This window comes from Monodelphis domestica, chromosome 5 (assembly GCF_027887165.1).
Source record: "Monodelphis domestica isolate mMonDom1 chromosome 5, mMonDom1.pri, whole genome shotgun sequence".
Lineage (NCBI taxonomy): Eukaryota > Metazoa > Chordata > Mammalia > Didelphimorphia > Didelphidae > Monodelphis > Monodelphis domestica.
In genome coordinates this window covers 289,038,540-289,059,174 of record NC_077231.1, presented here as the reverse complement: position 1 = coordinate 289,059,174, position 20,635 = coordinate 289,038,540, and the positions used below count along the sequence as shown (strand labels likewise).

General features: G+C 44.1%; 1 protein-coding gene across 2 annotated transcripts in view; it reads left to right on the top strand.

Moving 5' to 3' along the window:
• RFTN1 (raftlin, lipid raft linker 1) overlaps positions 1–20,635 on the top strand; it is a 181,479-nt gene that overhangs the window by 127,881 nt on the left and 32,963 nt on the right. For both annotated transcript variants that reach the window (XM_056800272.1, XM_056800273.1), the window contains exons 6-7: positions 6,055–6,261; positions 18,938–19,053. In XM_056800272.1, the coding sequence (XP_056656250.1) occupies positions 6,055–6,261; positions 18,938–19,053 (323 nt within the window). The remainder of the gene's footprint in view (positions 1–6,054; positions 6,262–18,937; positions 19,054–20,635) is intronic.

The following is a 20,635-nucleotide window of genomic DNA, read 5'->3' as shown; positions in this document are numbered from 1 at the left end:
CTTAGGAAAAATCTCTTTATTGCTCTCATTCTTACTTTCTTCATCCATAAAATGAAAAGGTTGATCTGGAATAGTCTCAGAGGTTCCTTCAAGCTGTAGCATTCTGTGTTCATGATCCTAATAGCTGGGAGCACTACAAGGTTTGCAAAGCACTTTACAACTATCTCTTTGGCCAAAACCCTTGAAGAGAGCTGCCATTATTATCCCCATTTTATAGATGAGGCAGAGGTGAAGCAATTTGCTTAGAGTGACATAGCTAGGAAGTATCTGAGACAGAATTGGAATTCAGGTTTCTTTGACTCTAGGCCCAGCATTCTACCCTTGGCACCATCTTTAGTCCCTTTAGGGGCTTACCAATGGGGTAGCAAAAGTTTGGGCTTATTTGTGAAGTTTATTTGGGTAGAAAAAGGTTAGCGAGAACCATAGGTCTGCTGGAGGCTAATTTCTTCTTATTTCTTCTTATTTAACTCTAGAATAGGCTAAATCTCAGTTTCTAGGAGACTGCTCAATGTCGCCACTTGGTCTATAACCTCAAGTTCCTGTTTGGCCAGAAATATTGTTTCTTTGAGGTTGGTTGAGGGAGAAGAGATTAAAGTGGATTTTGTCTAGAGAACTGAGAGCTTCAGTTGACTCCCTTGCTGCCAGCCTTTCTCCGTGTTTTAAAAGCCTTATCTTCTTTCAGACATCCCTTAGATACCGATTTAGAGAAGATTCGGAAATAGGGACATCCTGGCCACCCTATACCTTGGTACTGCTTGCACACCTCCCTCTCCAGCCATCCTAGATGAAGATGTGCACACCTAAGGCTGGCTTTCCCAAGGTGGGCCCTTCTGGTGTATTCCCCTCAGTAAACATTTGTAAACACCTGTTATATGCCAGGCACTCTGCTAAGCACTGAGGATGCAAAAAGGGACAAAAGATGTTCCCTGCCCTCTTTAGCTTACCGTCTAATGGGGGAGGCAGGAGTTTTACCTGCCCAGTATCCTGGGATGGTAGATCTAGCATTGGAGGTATCCTAAAGGTCATCTAGTCCGTTTTTCTAGTTATAGGGAAGCCATAACTGTTGAGCTTTTTGTTTTTTAACTTTTTTGTTTTGTTTGCTTAAAGCTTTTTGTTTTTTGTTTTGTTTGTTTGCTTTTACTGAAGATATCCTCTATGGGCTAGACTTGAGGTAGGGGCAGAGTGGAGACCAAGAGGCTTGGCACCATTTTCCTGTTCTCCAGGGTTGAGTTACCTCTTGGAGATAATCTCCTCGAATTAGAGTGGGTGCTTTTTGAGATCAGAGCCAGCCTTGCAGTTCTACTTGAACGCTCAGTGCTGAGCACGGGGCTTGGCACACAGTCCATTCCTTGCTTCATTCCTCTGACCTTACACTCTTCACACGGCGGCCTCATAGGCACTTCCTGGCCTCTGACTCCCCACATCTAGCCCCCTCGGCTGGCTTTTTCTCCTAAAATTTATTCCTGGGCTGGTTTATGGCTGTCCTTCCCTTGCAATCCCTCCCTTAACCTTTGCCTCCTCTTCTGCTTGCTCTGTTTCCAGAACATTCAGGTCTTCCATTCAGGCCTCCCCCAAGGAGGTTTTAAATGTTTTCACTCCTTTCCTGCCAGGAGGGTCTTATGGAGGCTAAATCAGTGATCACGCCCCCAAACTCTCCATGGGGAATGCCCCTGCTCCCTTCTCCCCCATCTCATTTAATTTACGTGCTTCATGGGATGGATGGAGGCGCATAAGGGGAGCATCATTCTAGCTTGGGATGGAAAAGACGGTGCTCAGCAGAGCTATTTAATAGCTGGAGACCCCATCTCCAAACGGCACCTGCCTCTCCCCCTGCCCGCCTTGGGGGGCTTCCCCGCAGGACTGAGGCTTTGGTTGAGTACTCGTGCCTGGCTTGGGTTTCCTCCAGAATTTCACCCCATCTCACAAAAGTACTTCTGGTCCTGCTCATTGACTTTTATTTCCTCTTTGGGGGGGAATTTCCTCATTTCACTTAATGGAAGAGTTCCCCAGAATGCTTCTCGGGCACCCTTCTGAGTCCCCCCCTCCCAACCCCCAGTCTTTGCCTGGGACGCGTTTGGAACACGCAGCTGTCTCATTCCTCTCGGGTGGCCCCGTGGGGCTGGAGTCCTGCCTCTCGGTTCCCCTTCCTCAAATGCTCCAACCTTAAGTTCGCTTTGACTTCCACCGCCTGGCAGGTTTCCACAAGTCCCCGATGAGACCTTCTTGGTTTATCGTCAAGAGAGGGGGCTTTGGAAAGGGTGTGATGGGGTCCTACGTTGGGCTGGGGGTGGGGAGAGACAGAGACAGACAGACAGAAACACAGACAGACAGACAGACTCTCCATCCCTAGGCGAGTCTGCTAGGAGACAGCAGCCCATCATCTTCCTCTTCATCATCCCTCTAACAGCCACCAAGGCTCTGGCTCACTTGAAACTCTCTAATTTGGGGAAGAAGGAAACATGACTGGTTTTTCATGGGCACGTTGATGAGCAGATAAAAGCTTTACACGTGCTCTGCTCTCTCCCTCATACAGGACTGAGAGCATGATCCTGGGTGTGAACCGTGAAGTCCCAGAGAGAGACACACACAAAGAGAGCATTTCGTGAATCTGGGGCCGCTGGATCTGCTCGGGTCCAAATCCTGGCTCTGTGTTGTCATTTGTCCTTTCCTTGGTCCATGCTCTTCCGCCCAGCATCCTCGGAAGAGAACATCCCTAGCCTCAGTCAGCTTTATCCAGGAGGTGGGATGGGATGACTTCTGAGGCCCCTTTTGGCTCCTCCAAACATGGGTTAAACCTATAATCTCTCTAGTCTCTCCATCCTCAAAAATATTGGTAGCTTCTCCAAAGTTCCTCGTGGAAGTCACTGCGATTATCTCAGCTTCTCAGACTTGAAAAATCTTTGCTTTGTTCTCCATGCTTTTGTCTCCTTTTCCTCGCACATCCCGTTAGGGGTCAAGACTGTCTTCACAGCATCCCCGAATCTTATCCCCACCCAGAGTTTAATTTGGGGATCGTGTCTCGGGTGTGGCGGGTGCTCAGCTCCTACAAATTTCTCAAAGTAACAAGTATGCATCAGATATAGATTATATTCTATTTCACCCCCCCCCCAAAAGATGGCAAAAAGCACAAAAAAATTCACAGGAACTCATAAATAAATTCATAAAAAAATAAATAAAGCCATCCCAGTGGTGTGCCATTAACCCGCTTCTCTTTCCTACCTCATGAGTCTCACTTTTTCTGTCCACCCTTCGTGGTCTGGACTCCTCCTAGACGGGAACTGAACTTGGGGTTACTCAGGGGGGATACTCTTAACATAGGACGGCTCTCTTGGCCACGGATGCACACCCAAGAGGCGACTGGGCTAGAAGGACTGTCCTGGACCTCCCCAGCCCTTCAGAGAGGCCACTGGCTAATGGGAGGAGGAGCGCGCTTCAGGATGATTCTTCCTGGCAAGTTTCTGTTTGCAGAGGAAGGAGGGACCAGGGGAGTGGCAGAAAGGATCGAGAACCTGAAACTGGCTCTCTCCAGACATCTCATTACCTCTCGTGCTTGTGAGACAGGAAAGTCCTTCAGTATTTCCTTTTCCTTCCTGAAAAATGTATTTTTGTCTCTGGCTTCAATCTCCGTCCTCCCTTGCGAGGAGTCAGGCAGAGCGTCCATCGGAGTGTGCGCCGCTCCATTTGTTTCTTCTCCCGCCTCTCTCTCCTCTCTCCCCGTCACTCTCATTTCTCTTTGGGGCAGTTGTAGTGGACCTTAGAGGCTTCACATCCAACCCCTGCATTTTGCAGATGAGGAACGTGGCAAGAAAATATCCGAGGTGGGATTTGAACTCAAGACCTTCTGGCTTGAAGCCCGGTGTTTATCTGTTCTATCCTGATGCCCTGTTAACTGTGAAATAACCCTGATGGCCGCTGTGTGGCCAAGGAAAGCACCAATAATTAAAACCTGAGATTTATAGACTTTAAACAACCACAGCAACTTTAAAGGTCGCTTTCTGCGGCACCCCTTGGCAGTCTGGTTATAGAACTTGAAACGTTTGAGGGAATTCCTGTAAGTTCCTTTGCTGCTTCTGCTGGGAACCCGGCAATCCAGGCTGACCCAAGCCAGGCCTGAGAACGTGCAGCCTGTGTGATAAGTGCTGGGGATGCACCAAAGGAAAAACGGGGGCCGCCTTTGGGGAGCTTACGTTCTAGGGAGGGCGCTAGATCACAGATCCAGCAAGCATTTGTCAGGTCAGCAGAGAGTGGCCAGGGGGTCACCCTTTCTGGTCCTGGACGGTCCACTTAGCACACAGCTCAAAGCTCATTTCCAGATGCCAAAGTGGGTGCCTGGAGCCTCCGCAGGCTCCTGTGGCTCCTCTCAGCTACTACTTGGGACTTTTTTTTTTTCCTTTTAAGTTTATTTGAAAAGGAGGGTGGGGATTTTCTTTTAATTCCACCAGATATTTTTGGAATCCAAAGTGCATTCCAGACTTGCTTGTACAATGATGGCTTCTAGGACTGGGTTCATTTCCAGTGTTTCACTCAATAAACATCATAAAAATAGACCCCGAGACTTTGATTCTAATTCCAGGTATTCTGCATGAGAGACTTATTGCTAACCCATGTCCTGGAGCACGTATTTCAGAGAATGCTTTCTGCTGCTTGTGATCATTGGTTCTTGTGAGGGCAAAAAAAGCAAAAACAGAGTGATAATTAAATCATAATTAAAGCATCTAAGCTTTAGTGTCCCTCCCCCCATCCTGATGGTTTAGCCTCCCCTTCGAATCCAGCACATTCATTTACAGGAAGCTATTTATTTTTACTTATTGATGATGCATTGGTGATGGTCAGGCCCCAGGAAACACCACTGCAATTTATAAATACAAAGTTCAGCAATGTTGAGACTTCTTGGAATTGGAACTGTACTTTCCCCCTACTACATGGCTCAGAACTTTTTTTCTTTTTCCTTCTTCCCTCCCTCTCTCCTCTTTCTCCTTCCTTCCTTCCTTCCTTCCTTCCTTCCTTCCTTCCTTCCTTCCTTCCTTCCTTCCTTCCTTCCTTCCTTCCTTCCTTCCTTCCTTCCTTCCTTCCTTCCTTCCTTCCTTCCTTCCTTCCTTCCTTCCTTCCTTCCTTCCTTCCTTCCTTCCTTCCTTCCTTCCTTCCTTCCTTCCTTCCTTCCTTCCTTCCTTCCTTCCTTCCTTCCTTCCTTCCCTCCCTCCTTCCCTCCCTCCTTCCCTCCCTCCTTCTCTCCCTCCTTCCTTCCTTCCTTCCTTCCTTCCTTCCTTCCTTCCTTCCTTCCTTCCTTCCTTCCTTCCTTCCTTCCTTCCTTCCTTCCTTCCTTCCTTCCTTCCTTCCTTCCTTCCTTCCTTCCTTCCTTCCTTCCTTCCTTCCTTCCTTCCTTCCTTCCTTCCTTCCTTCCTTCCTTCCTTCCTTCCTTCCTTCCTTCCTTCCTTCCTTCCTTCCTTCCTTCCTTCCTTCCTTCCTTCCTTCCTTCCCTCCCTCCCTCCCTCCTTCCCTCCTTCCCTCTTTCTCCCTTTCTCCCTTTCTCCCTTTCTCTCTTTCTTCCTTTCTTCCTTCCTTCCTCCCTCCAAGAGCATCCAACTTCCTTATCTGACAGATGAGGAAACCAAGTCCTAGGAAAGTGATCCAGATCACACAAGTGCCAAGGAATGAATGTGAGGTTCAAAGCCAGGTCAAAGGGTATCAGATCTATAACTAAGAAGGACTTGGGAGGCCCCCTGATCCAATCTCCTAACTCTATAGATGAGGCACTGGAGATAGATATAAGATAGAGGCAGCTAGTGAGTCTGTGGATAAAAAGTTAGACATTTACTAGATAGATGATTCTGTACAGGCCACTTAATTTCTGCCTGCCTCAGTTTCTTCATCTGTGCTATATCCCCATTTTATAGTTAAAAATTAATATTGGCTATTAATATAATTAAGAAGCAAGATGCATCTAGCTTTAAAGACTTCAAAAGACTTGGGCCCTCAGTTGGGTAGGTCTTTTAATTTTTCATTTTAATCCTCTCCACTCTTTCTCCTACTCCCTTTTTTTCTAAACATAAACAGAAATGGAGATCTTCACCATTTTCAACAAGCCGAAGAGCCAGCAACAACGATGCAGACAGTACTATACAGTCACCATCCCGCTCAGGGTCTCGAAAAATGGACGGACGGTCAACAGCCTGGATGCAAACTGGCTGGAGCACATGAGTGATCACTTCCGGAAGGGCGGTGTGCTGGTGAACGCCATCTTTTATCTTGGAATGGTAAATGGTATGGAATCCCCTCATTTGGGCGACATAGCTTTTCTTCTAATTCTGAGAGTGCTTGCTGAGCAAATACCTTTGCAGTCAGCAAAAGCTGAGTTTTATTTCTAATTAACACGTTCCAGGCAACTTCCCTTGAAGCCCAAGACCCCGCTCAGTGTGAACTCCTCCTGGAGTTGCACAGGTGTCTTCTGAAATGACAGCGACACATGAGCGACTCAATTGCATTGATGGCAGCGTGGGCTCTGGGTTGCTTTGAAAGGCTTTTAAGGAAGATTATTCCCTGTGTTTGTTAATTACCCCCTGGGATCATGCAGTTCTGGAAGTGCAAATTGTTTGTAGACACTATTACAGCTTGCAGTAGCAATGGCAGCACCCTGGAATTAAAAGTAGAGAAAGAAATCAAATAACCTGAATTCTTGGGGTTCAACTGGTGCACGCGGATGCGTGTGTGTGTGTGTGTGCGCGTGTGCGTGCTTGCATGCGCACACACACCTCAGAGCCTAGGTCTGATTGAACTCAATGCTTCTTAAACTTACTACAAAGCACCCTTCTCAACTTGCTTCTTGTAAAGCCTGGTGGCTACAGTGTTTGAAAAGCAAAGGAAATAGGGGCAGGGCTGGTTGAGGGGGATGTGCAGAGCTAGGAAAATGCCCCACGCTCACTGAGTAGTGCCCAGTCAAGCTGAGTCATTCTATCAGCTCCTTCCATGGTGGGAGCACCTGCATGTACCATTTCAGGCAGAGTGAAAATACCAGCATGTACATTTCAGGTGGGTTGGCACAGTAGCATGTACATTCCAGGTAGATGGGAACACAAGCATGTATATTTCAGGTGGGTGGGAACACAAGCAAGCACATTTCAGGTAGGGATATGAATATCAGTACATACTATTTCAGACAAGGTGTGAATACTACTAGCATGTACCATTTCAGATGAAATATGAACACAAGCACACACCTTTTAGGGGAGTGTATGAACACTAGCAGGTACCATTTCAGGCCAGGTGGGAACACCAGCATGTACATTTCAGGTGGGTAGGAACACTAGAACATACAATTTCAGGCCAGGTGGGAACACCAGCATGTACATTTCAGGTGGGTAGGAACACTAGAACATACAATTTCAAGCAGGGTGGGAACACCAGCATGTACATTTCAGGTGGGTAGGAACACTAGAACATACAATTTCAGGCCAGGTGGGAACAGCAGCATGTACATTTCAGGTGGGTAGGAACACTAGAACATACAATTTCAGGCAGGGTGGGAACACCAGCATGTACATTTCAGATGGGTTGGAAAACTAGCATGTACATTTCAGGTGGGTGGGAACACCAACACATACATTTCAGGCAGGGGCATGAATATCAGTATATACTATTTCAGACAAGGTATGAATACTAACATGTACCATTTCAGATGAAATTTGAACACATGCGCACACCTTTTGGGGGAGGGTATGAAAACTAGCCGGTACCATTTCAAATAGTGTGTGAGTACCGGCAGGTGTTCACATCTCAGTTCTCCTACTCTGTAACCTAAGTCAATCATTTATGTCTTACTTTATCCATCTGTTAAAAAGAGAATGCTAAATTAAGTGACCTCTTAGGTCCCTTTCAGCTATTTAACCATGGTCTTCTGTACCTTAGGCAGGTCCTGTAACTGTACTCTAAGGTCCTTTCTATCTCTGACCTTTTAAGATTCTCTTACTACCATTATTTCCTGAGTTCAGACAAAAGTCTGAGCCCAGAAGGACCATTCATTGAAAGTCCATGGTGCCATGTTGTTCTTGGATATGTGGAAGATCCTCTTCTAAAGCATTACCAATGGTCCATGTATAATCAGAACAGTTCTGATAAGTAAGGCAACATATATAATACATCCAGCTAGTGCTTTAAAAGTTAGGAAAGCACTTTAGACATTATCTCATTTAATCATACAGCGGTCCTGTGAAGTGTTGTTATCCCCATTTTACAAGGGAGTAAATTGGGATTTTACCTAGGTCTCACAGCTTATAAGAGTTGAAGCTGGGATTTAAACCCAGGTCTTCCTGATACTAGATCCACTCTACTGCGTTGCTTCTCTCTCTCATGTCCCCCTCAAATAAAAATAATTAGGAAAAATCCTGGGATAGGACTTTAAATTCCAAAGTTTTTTTCTTCCACAACTTTAAATAAAATTATTCTGTCCTTAGCAGTAGCAATAAGAGTAAGCATTTACATCATGCTTTTAAGGTTTGAAAAATATGTATGTTATCTTATTTGATCCTCACAACAAACCTATGAAGTGGGATGCTATTATTATCATCCCTGTTTTATAGACAAGAAAACTGAGGCTGGAAAAACTTGGGTGACTTGCTCAAGGTCACACTACTAACAAATGTCTGATGTAGGATTTGAATTTGGAACTTCTAGACTGCTAGTGATCGTCAAGTTACATTTTTGTCTATTCTGCCTTTTGTTGGAGAAAGCCTTTTTGTTAAACTAAGAGAGGAGAGGAAGTCAAGGGAAGAGTCAGGGGAAACATCTCAGACAAAATCTGATGATTGCTGAGCCACTTTAAGACCCTTGAAGCCCTCCGTGGTGCCTCCTCGTGGCTTAGAGGTGACTTGGGGTTCTTGCATGTGATGCCATGTGGGGATTTGGGGTGGGTTGTAGAAGCTTCAGGCATGGCCCCTTGGAACAAAGTGTTATCTGGGGACCAGCTTAGCTCAGTCTATGGAGATGTCTTACAAGCTTGGTGTCGGGAAGCTTTTCTTGGCCATAACAACTTTCCAAGACCAAGTATCAAGTCTTGGAGGGTCATGTCTCTGCTGCAGCAGGTGGATCTCCCACACTGATACAGAAACTACAATCTTTGGGAATAATAAAGGAAGGGACCCTTGAAAAGCCACTTCTCTCTCCCAGACTCAGTTCGCTCATCTGTAAAATGAGTTGGTGAAGGAAGTGGAAAATCACTCCAGTATCTTTGCCAGGAAATCCCCAAAAGAAGTCATAAAGAGCAGGACAGAACTGAAACAACCGAACAACAACACTTCTAGTACTCACTACCACCAGTCAGTAGTTAGTATTGACTATGAACATGGATTTAGAAAGATTTGACTCCAAATCCTGCCTGTCAAACTTACTTAGCTGTGTGACGCCAAACAAGTCACTTAATCCTATTTGCCTCAGTTTCCTCCTCTGTAAAATGAGGACAATAAGAGCACCTGCCTCATAGGATTGTTGTGAGTGAAGTGTTGTAGTGGCTAGAGCCCTGGACCTGGAATCAGGAAGATTCGAGTTCAAAACCAGATTTCAGTGCCTCCTCACTGTATGACTTTGGGCAAGTAAGTCATAGAACTTCTGCTTGCCTCAGTTTCCTCAAATGTAAAATAAGTTTGATAACAGCATTCTACATGCCATTTGGGATAGTGAGGATCAAATAGGATCATATTTGTGAAGCACTTATAGAGCATGGCACATAGTAGGAGCTTAATGAAAGTTAGCTATTACTATTATTGCATTTTTTAAGTGCCTTCCAAAGCTTAAAGCACTAGTGGCCATCTCTACTGGTACTGATTTAGTACCAGTTTTGAACATACCCCTCGGAAAACTAAGGTGACCCCCCTTTTACCTAAGGACTCAAGCTCTACTTTGGGCGAGATTATGAGCAAGAGTCAAAAAGGATGGGCAGGCGTGCACAGATCTCAATCTGTGTCATTGGAGGGTATCCCTGCATGGATGGCATCATACATCCATTTGAGTATTTTGATTTTAAAATAAATATATAACATAGGAGTAGAGCAATGGATTTGGAATCAGGAAGACCTGAGTTCAAATCCGGCCCCCAACACATACTCATCTATGTGATCCTGGGAAAGTCACTTAACCTTTCTCTGCCTCAGCTATAAAATGGGGATGATAAGAGCATCTACCTTCCAGGGTTGTTATTGAAGATAAAACGATCTGATATTTCTAAAGTGCTTTGCAAACCTTAACATGCTATATAACTACTAGCAGTAGTTGTTGTTATTATTGTTTATTTATTATATTATTATTATTATTATTTCTACACTCTTTAGAGCAGGGAACTAGTCTGCCTGTCTCCCCTCATTCTCTGACTCACTCTGTCTGTCTGTCTGTCTGTCTGTCTGTCTCTCTCTCTCTTTCTCTCTCTCTGTCTGTCTCTCTATCTCCCTCTTTCTGTCTCTGTCTCTCTCTCTCTATCTGTCTCTCTATCTCCCTCTCCCTCTTTCTGGCTCTCTCTCTGTCTGTCTCTCTCTCTGTCTCTCTGTCTGTCTCTCTTTCTCTTTCTGTCTCTCTCTATCTCTCTGTCTGTCTGTCTATCTGTCTCTCTCTCTGTCTGTCTCTATATCTCCCTCTGTCTGTCTGTCTGTCTCTCTCTCTCTTTCTGTCTGTCTCTCTATCTCCCTCTTTCTGTCTCTGTCTCTTTCTCTCTCTCTGTCTCTCTATCTCCCTCTCCCTCTTTCTGTCTCTCTCTCTGTCTGTCTCTCTCTCTGTCTCTCTGTCTGTCTCTCTCTTTCTCTTTCTGTCTGTCTGTCTCTCTATCTCCCTCTCTGTCTGTCTGTCTGTCTCTCTCTCTTTCTGTCTGTCTCTCTATCTCCCTCTTTCTGTCTCTGTCTCTCTCTTTCTCTCTCTGTCTCTCTGTCTATCTCCCTCTCCCTCTCTCTGTATTTCTCTCTCTCTCTCTTTCTCTCCCCCCCCACACATATAGACGCAAACAATAATTGGTTGTTATAAGCCCAAAAGGATTATATAAGTCATAGGAACCTCCTAGAAGTCCCCTCACTTTGCAGAAGAAACTCAAACCTGTCGCCATATAATTCATAAATGATGGAATCTGGGTACAAACTCAGACTCCTGCTTTCCTGCTTCTGCCATAGCAGTTACCTAGAGGCTTTGGTGGACCAGGGCAAGAACAATCATGTACAGAATGTCCTTTCCCTGAATTTAAAAAAAAGGGGAAAAAAGTTAATCATAAAATGTTCATGAAACTCACACTCCAGTTGTGAGATGGTTCCTAATGAGATAATTAGTGTCCTCGTGAATCAGCCTGGCACAGCTTTAGAAATGTGTCTGAAAGCTGTTGGTAGTCCGGAGAAACACTGTGAGGGCGTCTTTATTTCCTGTTCGTGCTGCCCAGCATACCGTCCTCGAGAATTGTCTCGTACCCCAAAGACAGCGAGCTTTTCCTATTCCAAATGTTCCAGGCACCATGCTAAGTGCTAGAGAAGGCCATAAACCCTGCCCCTGCCCTCAAGGGCTTGACATAGTAATAGGGGAGATAGTGTGAAAACAACAGTGAATAAACAAACTAGAGATAGAGGTTGGCATGTATATGTGTAAATATGTCAAGAGATAGATGAATGGATGATAGAGAAGATAGATGGATGGTGCATGGATGATAATAGATACATAGATAGATAGAGGACATAGATGAGACAGGGGGAGAGAGAGAAGGAAGAAGGGAAGAAAGAAGGGAGGAAGAAGGAAGGAAGGAAGAAAGGAAGAGAGAGAAGGAAGGAAGGAGGAAGGAAAGGAGAGAGGAACGAAGGAAGGAAAGGAGGGAGGAAGAAAGGAAGGAAGGAAGGAAGGAAGGAAGGAAGGAAGGAAGGAAGGAAGGAAGGAAGGAAGAGAGGGAAGGAGGGAGGAGGAAGGAAAGGAGAGAGGAACGAAGGGAGGGAGGGAGGAAGGAAGGAAGGAAGGAAGGAAGAAAGGAAGGGAGAGAGAGAGGAAGGAAGGAAGGGAGAGCGGAACAAAGGAAGGAAAGGAGGGAGGGAGGAAGGGAGAGAGGGAGGGAGGAAGGAAAGAAGGAAGGAAGGAAGGAAAGGAGGGAGGAAGGAAGGAAAGGAGGGAGGGAGGAAAGGAGAGAAGGAGGGAAGAAGGGAGAGAAGGAGGGAGGAAGGAAAGAAGGAAGGGAGGGAGGGAGACAGAGGGAGGAAGGATGGGAGGGAGAGAGGGAGGGAGAGAACCAGCAGAGAGAGAGAGAGAGAGAGAGAGAGAGAGAGAGAGAGAGAGGCAGAGAGAGGCAATCTCAGCAGGCAAACACTGGCAGTGGGAGAGTTGAGGAGGGAACTAGAAACGAGTTCTTTATAGAAAAAGTGGGATTTTACCTGAGACTTAAAGGAAGCCAAGGTAACTAGGAGATGGAGATGAGAAGGGAAAAAATTCCAGACAAGGGCAGGGGCACAGCTGGTGAAAATGGGTTGTTTTTTTTAGAATATGAATTATCCATAGAGGGACCTTAGATTTCTCCTTGAATGTGGAGCCAGGCCAAATCCTGAAGTCTCATTTTATAAGAGGCATAATTCAGGTATGAGAAAGAACAATAAGTTCTTAGGTCATGGATTTGTATTTGAATCGGTACCACTGAATTCAGAGTTCTGATTCTCCCAGGCTCACAGTATTTATCTCCATCAGGATATTGTGATGAGATTCCACAGTTTCCTCCTTTAGAAAATGATGGGTTTGGACCAGACGGCCTCTAATGTCTCTCCTAGGGCTATGATCAGCCATTCTTTGGTCCATCTTAGACCTCAGTTTCCTCATTTGGGTTCCTTTTTAAAGCCTTAGCTAAAATTCTAGTAAGTTTCCCCAATCCTCCATCATGTTAGTGCTTTCCTTTTGTGATTATCTCCAGTTTATCCTGTCTGTCTTGTTTGTACATAACTGTTTGTATGCTTTCCCCTCCCCAGTTAGACTCTATCCTTTGAGAAAAAGGATTTTGGGGGGCTTTACATCCTCTGCAATAACACAGTATTAGCATATAGTAGGTGCTTAATAAATTCTTATTGTCTTGACTTGACTAGATGGCACTGGGGCAGGAAGAAGGAAGGGAGGGAGAAGGAAAAGAAGAGAGGGAGGTGAAAAGGAAGATATATAGAAAGAATGGAGAGAGAGAGGAAAAGGAAAGAAGGAAAATAGAAAGAAAGACAAAAAGAAGGAAAGAGAAAGAGATGGAAGGCAGAAAGAAAAAGAAGAGAATCTTCCCCTGCCCTCAAGGATCTTAATGTTGAAAACTCAAGATTCTGAAATTAAAAAGGAAGATAGAGAATGGGTGCTGAGAAATAGAGAAAGACACTGGATTTGGTGGCTGTATTTTCTTTTTCTTTTTTAACTCCTCCGGTAATGCCTGAGCTGTTAGCTGTTAGCAGCGTAATTGGCAGGCAACCTGGTCCCATTCTCAGGAATCAGTTGAACCCCAGTGATTACATTTGCAAGGAAATTACGAGTTGATATGACAAACGCAATAACTATTTTGCAGTTGGTTCGGTTGGTGTCATCCTGTAATCAAGGGTGCAGCCAGATTACAGCTCTTTTTTGCCATCAGCTCAATCATGAAAGATAGAGGAGCAAGGTGAGAGAGGGAGGCTTCCAGAGAATTAAGGAAATTCATTCTGTCTTTAGCCCCTGCGTAAACATGTCTTATAAATTAAATTTATTAAAGAGGGAATCATATTTTTAAAAGAAAGAGAACATATTTGTGTCTCTATAAGCCTTGATGCATTGACCACCTGTCATATGATTCTTGAGAAGGACAATGTCTTAGAGGGATAATCCAAGATTGGTTTTTGCAGACGGAAAGCCTTAATGTTTCTGGGACTACAGAGAGGAAGGCCTTCCTCTGGAAAGCCTCGCCTCTTGGGAACAAACGGGAAATCTCCTTTCTCAACACCCTTCTTGTAAACCCTGAGCTCAAAAAGGCCAGGTGGCATTGTGCCAAAAAGAAGGCCATCAAATATTTATACAATAACGGGGCAAATGGTTTTTGGTACCCAGTAGGGAAGCTTCTTTGCCTTCATAAAAAATGCAGTGATAATGGACCATTTTCTATAGATGGAGGGTGATGGAACCTTTTCTGCTTGGAGCTTTCCCTCTTGAAGCTATGCTTGCTTATTTATAAATATAAATAGAGGCTTATTCTAGTGTGGTTGTCTCAGTGGTGAGGATAAGGAGCAAAGAAGATGGAAGAGATTCACCACAAGGGGCTCTTTGAGAACCCAGCCAGCCCCTCTCTCCATGGCTCATTCAGAGCTATTCTCTTTGGTAGTTAAGAATTAGATAGATGAATCAGCATTCTGGATTCAGAAATGTAATGCATGTTTTTAAGGGAGTAGGAAAAAAAAGCCCAACCCATTTTTCCTTTCCTTCTTGTCCCTTGGAAAAATATAAACTAACAGAGAAGGGGGGGGGTGGGAAGAGAGAGACAGAGAGACAGAGACAGAGAGACAGAGACAGAGAGAAAAGAATGGATAGATAGATAGAGAGATAATAAATTAGAGAGATAATAGGATGGATAGATAAATAGATGATAGAATTGATGGATAGATAGATAATAGAATGGATAGATATGTAGACAGATATTAGAATGGATGGATAGATGGATGGATGGATAGATAGATAGATAGATAGATAGATAGATAGATAGATAGATGGATAGATAGATAGATGGATAGAAGGATAGATAGATAGATGGATGGATAGAAGGATAGATAGATAGATAGATAGATAGATAGATAGATGGATGGATAGAAGGACAGATAAATAGATGGATGGATAGAAGGATAGATAGATAGATAGATAGATGGATGGATGGATAGAAGGATAGATAGATAGATAGATAGATAGATAGATAGATAGATAGATAGATGGATAGAAGGATAGATAGATAGATGGATGGATAGAAGGATAGATAGATAGATGGATGGATAGAAGGATAGATAGATAGATAGATAGATAGATAGATAGATAGATAGATAGATAGATGGATGGATGGATGGATAGAAGGATAGATAGATAGATAGATAGATAGATAGATAGATAGATAGATAGATAGATAGATAGATAGATAGATGTAGAGGATTCAGTTAGGAGGCTATTAAAAAGTCTAGATGAAAAGTGCAGAAAGTCTGAATTAAGGTGGTGTCTTTATGCATGGAGATGGGGTTCTGGTGCCAGAGACATTGTGGAGGGAGAAACAGCAAGTTTTGGAGCTGATTGGGTACATAGGAGAATGAGGAGTCCAAAACAAAGTCAGAGTTGCCAACCTAGGAGTTGAGGCTTGTAGAAAAATGGCGGTACCCTTGACCAAAATGGGAAAGTGTGGTTGAGGAGGGTTTTCGATAGGTCAACTTTGATCTGCCTACAAGATATCTAGTTTGAAATATCAGGTTGGCATGAGAGACTGAAACAGATTAAATCACCCCAAAATTAAGTGCTTTTGTAATTTTTCAAAGTTGGAAATAGGTATTAATATTTTCCCTCTAATAGTCTCTTGCAAACACATTCATACACACAGTATGTTATAAACAAATAACTAATATGCTTCTAACCAAAGCATTGAGGGAGGTTGTATTGCTAGTGGATTTTTCAAAGAAATCCTACAAAGAGGCTTCCTAGGCTCTTTCTACCATAGCATGTGATGGCTGTGCCCCTCTGTTCTTTAGAAGGGCACTGAACTTTTATTTGCGCACATCATACAAATGAATGCTACCTAGAAAAAGGACCTGGTTTTCCCAGGTCAGAAAATCTTTGTGATGTGGTTGGGCCAAAGAAGGCCTTTTTTTCTCCCTGGCTCTTTCTCTCTGTACCCTTCATGTGTATGTTAGTCACAGGGGAATGTCGCATTGATTTATCCATGGAGACCTTGGTTGAAAAGGTTATTATGTTTATTTAGGGGAGTGTCAGACTAGGATAAATATTCCCCAAGATTTCCCTTTCTTTCAGATCTTCAGGTCTGCCATTTTGGGCTAGTCCCTAGAGGGTTTAGCTTCTGATTCCTAGACCTAGGTTGGGCATGAAGTTAGTTAGTTACTCATCATTATCCTAATTAAATACTTATTAAATGTCTGCTGGTTGCCCGACACTGTATGTGGCAAGAATCTATTAGATAATGTTCTCAGGATATGTAGGATTTGAGAGTTGGAAGGGGCCTCAGAGGCCTAGATCTACCTTAACACCAAAGGAATCCTCACTCCAACATGGCCAAGAAGTGCTCATCCAGATTCTCCTCAAGGGTCCCCAAGGATAGGGAGCCCACCTCCTCTGGAGGCAGTCCATTCCACTTTTCTATAATTGATCAAAATTGTACTTTTTTGTGAATTCCTTCCATTGGTTTCTAGTTTTGGCCCATGGCCATTTGGTGGTGCCATATTGCACAGAGTGTTGGGCCTGGAGGCAAGAAGATGTAAGTTCAAAACCAGACTCAAATACGTACTAGGTGTTTTATTGCTCAAGTCACTAAACCTCTGTCTGCCTCAGTTTCTTCAGCTATAAAAAAGGCGGGTCATAATAGTACCACCTTCCAGGGTCGTGAGGATCCAATGAGAGAATATTTATAAAAGTGAATCATGCCTGGCACATAGTGGGTACTTAATAAATGGCTGTTCCCTTCCCTTTTACCACCCCTGTTGGGCCAAGCAGAATAAGTATAATCCTTCATCCAAAGGACAGTCCTTCAGCCGCCAAAAGAGAGCAGCTGGGAATCCAGCCACCAGCCTGTTTTTGTTTGGTGAATGAACTCAGAATTTTTTCCCACATTTTTAAATACAGTAAAAATCCTTCTTAACTCACAGACCATCCAAAAAAGAGATCATGGGCCAGATTTGGCCCACGTTCGTCTAAATGATCATTAGAACCCCCAAGTCTTGGTTACTTATTGAGTATGGGGTGAAGAATTGGTGAGGAGAAGTGGGAGTAGGAGGAAGGTGGTGATTCTACAGAGGAAATGAAGAAAGAGAGGTAGGAAAATAGGAGGATAACTGGAAGAGAACGGAGTCACAGAAACCCAGGGAGGAAAGGCTAGGCAGCACCTAGCATGGTGTATCACACACGGTAGGTGCTTGATTATCCACTGACTTGGCTTGGTATTCATGGCCAAGAAGTGGTCAGCTCTGCTCATAAAGCTCTGAGATTTAGCTTCTCCAAGAGCACAGACATCAAAGACTCCACGGATCCTTCCTCCAAGTCTTTGCACTTGGTAGAAGTTGCTTTCACTCTCCTTTGAGACGTCAGGGTCGCCACCATGTTTCACTTACGCACCAGAATGGGGCTTCAGTGGAAAAAGAAATTATGAGGAAGAAACAACCCAGATTTTTGTTTCTATAGATAAAGTAAAACCAGAGGCCACATGGAGGAGCCATTTAGGAAGACAACTGGCCTCGGAGTCAGGAAAACCTGAGTTCAAGATTCTGGATCATATAAGTGGTTTGACCTGGGCAAGCCATTTTGAACCATTCAAGTGCCTCGGGGAATTTTGTAAGACTAGATATGGATCTGCATGGGTAGAGGGAGTTTTCTCCCTGGAACTTCTTACAACATGAAACCTGGATGTGCCTCAGTTTCCTTATCTGTAAAATGATCTGGAGAAAGAAATGGCACACCACTCCAATATTTCTGCCATGAAAACCCTAAAAAGGGCTATGAAGAGTTGGACATGATTGAAAAAATGACTGAATACCAAACCAAAACATGGCAGAGCCTGTTAAGTCCAATGGCTAGGGAGTCAGACCTAGAGATGGGGAAGTTCTGGGTTCAAATTTGGGCTCAGACACTTCCTTGCTTGGGTGACCATGGGCAAGTCACTGAACCCAAATTGCCTGGCCCATATTGCTCTTCTGTCTTGGAACCAATACTTATATTAATTCCAATGCATTCTATTATTAGAATTAGTCTTCTAATATCCATTCTGTTATTAGAATTATTATTCTAATATCATTTCTACTGTAAGAATTATTTTAATATCAATTGTATTATTAGGATGATTATTCTAATATCAATTCTATTAGCATTATTCTAATATCAATTCTACTCTTAGAATTATTATTCTAATATCAAGTCTACTATTAAGATTATTCTTCTAATATCAATTTTACTATTAGAATTATTTTAATATCAATTCTATTACTAAGATTATTCTTCTGGTATCAATTCTATTAGCATTATTATTCTAATATCAATTCTATTAGAATTATTCTAATATCAATTCTACTATTATGATTATTATTATTCTGATATCAGTTCTATTATTAGAATTATTATCCTGATATCAATTATATTATTAGACTTATGATTCTACTATCCGTTCTATTATTAGGATTATTATTCTACTATTAATTCTAAGGCAGAAGGCGGATTTTTTTTTTAACAGCAAATCTGTTTTCTCCCCTGGTGCCATCAGCCTGTCTCCCCCTCTTCCTTCCTCCCCCAAGGACTGATCCATGGAAGGGAGGGTGTTTCTGAAATGTGTCCCCCTGTTTTGTTATATTTACCTCCCTACAGGGGAGTGGGTAGAAGGAACCCCTCTTGCCCAAACCACATTTTTTTTTTAAAAAGCTGTTTTTAAGTGCCTGCGTTTTTCCTGGCTGGTCTCCTCGCGACTCCCCCCGCATCCCGAGGTTGTTCTCTGCAGAGGGAGGTAAGCACGTGAAATCTAGTGGTGATTGCTAACAATGAGATTTTGGCTCATAAAATCAAGGATATTATTCAAAACTGCAAGATAAATTAGTCTCATTCATTCTGATGGGGCTAGACTCTATGGCAGTGTGTGCTTTCCTTAATTAACACGCTGAAAAGATGGTCTGATTGAGATTATTAATGGATGCAGTGAAATTTCTGCTGCCTCTCCGGCTTCTGCCACGCACTTTACAGAAATACTTTTCTTGCTTTTTTTTTTCCTGCTCAGATTCCTTCCACAGCTTGACGGATGGAGTTTTCATCTTTGAAGACGTTTCCCCCGAAGAGAACAAGAGCGTGCAGGGCTACGATGCCATCGTGGTTGAACAGTGGACTGTCCTGGAAGTAAGTGCATCCTTTGTCCATCAAAGCGCTTTGGGAAGCCAATTCCTGTGGCTGTTTTTCAGCTGTTTTAGATGCTCTGAAAGAGCCTGGATGGGCTAGACCTTTGAACCACTCCGTGCACTCACCTGCTCTCTTCCTTCCTACCGTCCCTTTGATGTTGATGGTCCTAAATTTACCCTTTCTGTGTAAGAAAGCCACACACACACTCACACACACTCTGATGATTCATTAGCAAATGCCTATTGATGACGGTCTAAAGCAGTGGGGGGATTTCAGGAAGGTCTCCCATGATGGAGGGGCTGGGGGCTGGAAGGGACCTTGTCTACTCTCTGCTTGTGACCCTCTGGAGGGGGCTGGGCCCCCCTGGGAAGGCCTGACTTCTGAGGAAGTTTACCCTAACAACAAGCCTAAATTGACCACTTGACCTTTTCCTCCCATTGTTCCTGCTTCTTCTATCTGGGACCCCAGAGAATGAGGCTTATCCTCTTTTGGGGGTTTGGCTCCTCAAGTGTTAGTAGACAGCTATGTGCCCCCCTGAAAGATCTTCTCTTCTCCAGCCTTAAGACCTCGACCCCTGGCACTGACCATACAAAGAAACTGAGGCACAAAGCAAGGAGGGGGGCCATACAGATGGGGGGCAGTGAGGTGGGTCAATGGATGGAGAGGAGGTCTTGGGGACATATTCTAGACCCATTGCATAGCCCTTACAGATCTTCTCTTTTGAAACTGATATTTGGTATTGATCCTAAGATGGAAGGTGAAGATTTAAAACAAAAAAAGTTGGGGAGTCATTGAACCCCAATTGCCTAGCCCTTACTGCTCCTCTTCCTTAGAACGGATACACAGTATTGATTCTAAAATGGAAAATAAGGGTTTAAAACAAAAAAATGGGGGAGTCATTGAACCCCAATTGCCTAGCCCTTACTGCTCCTCTTCCTTAGAACTGATACACAGTATTGATTCTAAAATGGAAAATAAGGGTTTAAAACAAAAAAATGGGGGAGTCATTGAACCCCAGTTGCCTGGTCCTTACCACTCTTCTACTTTGGAATCAAAATACAGTACTGATTCTAACATGGAAAGTGAGGTTTTAAAAAAAGCTGCTGAAGACACTTGCCCTCTTCTGCCTTCCTCAGCCCCTGGCGCACTCCCTTCCTGGTGCTGGTGCCTGGGTCCGTTCCCTTTGGATTCTGGAGGAAGCTGCTTCCCCCGCGGTCACTGAACCCCCGGCCTGCTTCCCTGCCTGCCCGTAGGAAGCGTCCGACTCACCTTTCTCCCCCTGGTGCCCTTCCTGTCTCCTCCTGTCTCCTCCCTCCTGCTCGCGCCACTCCATTCTCCCAGCAACCCTTCCCCTGTGGATAGACTCATCCTGGCTTCTCCAGGGTCCCTTTTCCCTCTGACGACCTTGCCTCTAAAAAGCCCCCTGAGGGCCTCTGGAAACAGTCCTCCTTGGGGGGGGGGGCTGGTTTTATAGGAATATTCCCTGACGACACTGACGGGTATGAAATATGTTTTGCAGGATAATACACGTAGAGTCCAGACCAAATTGTTTACTCAGGGAGGGGAGGAGGGAGAAGGAGGG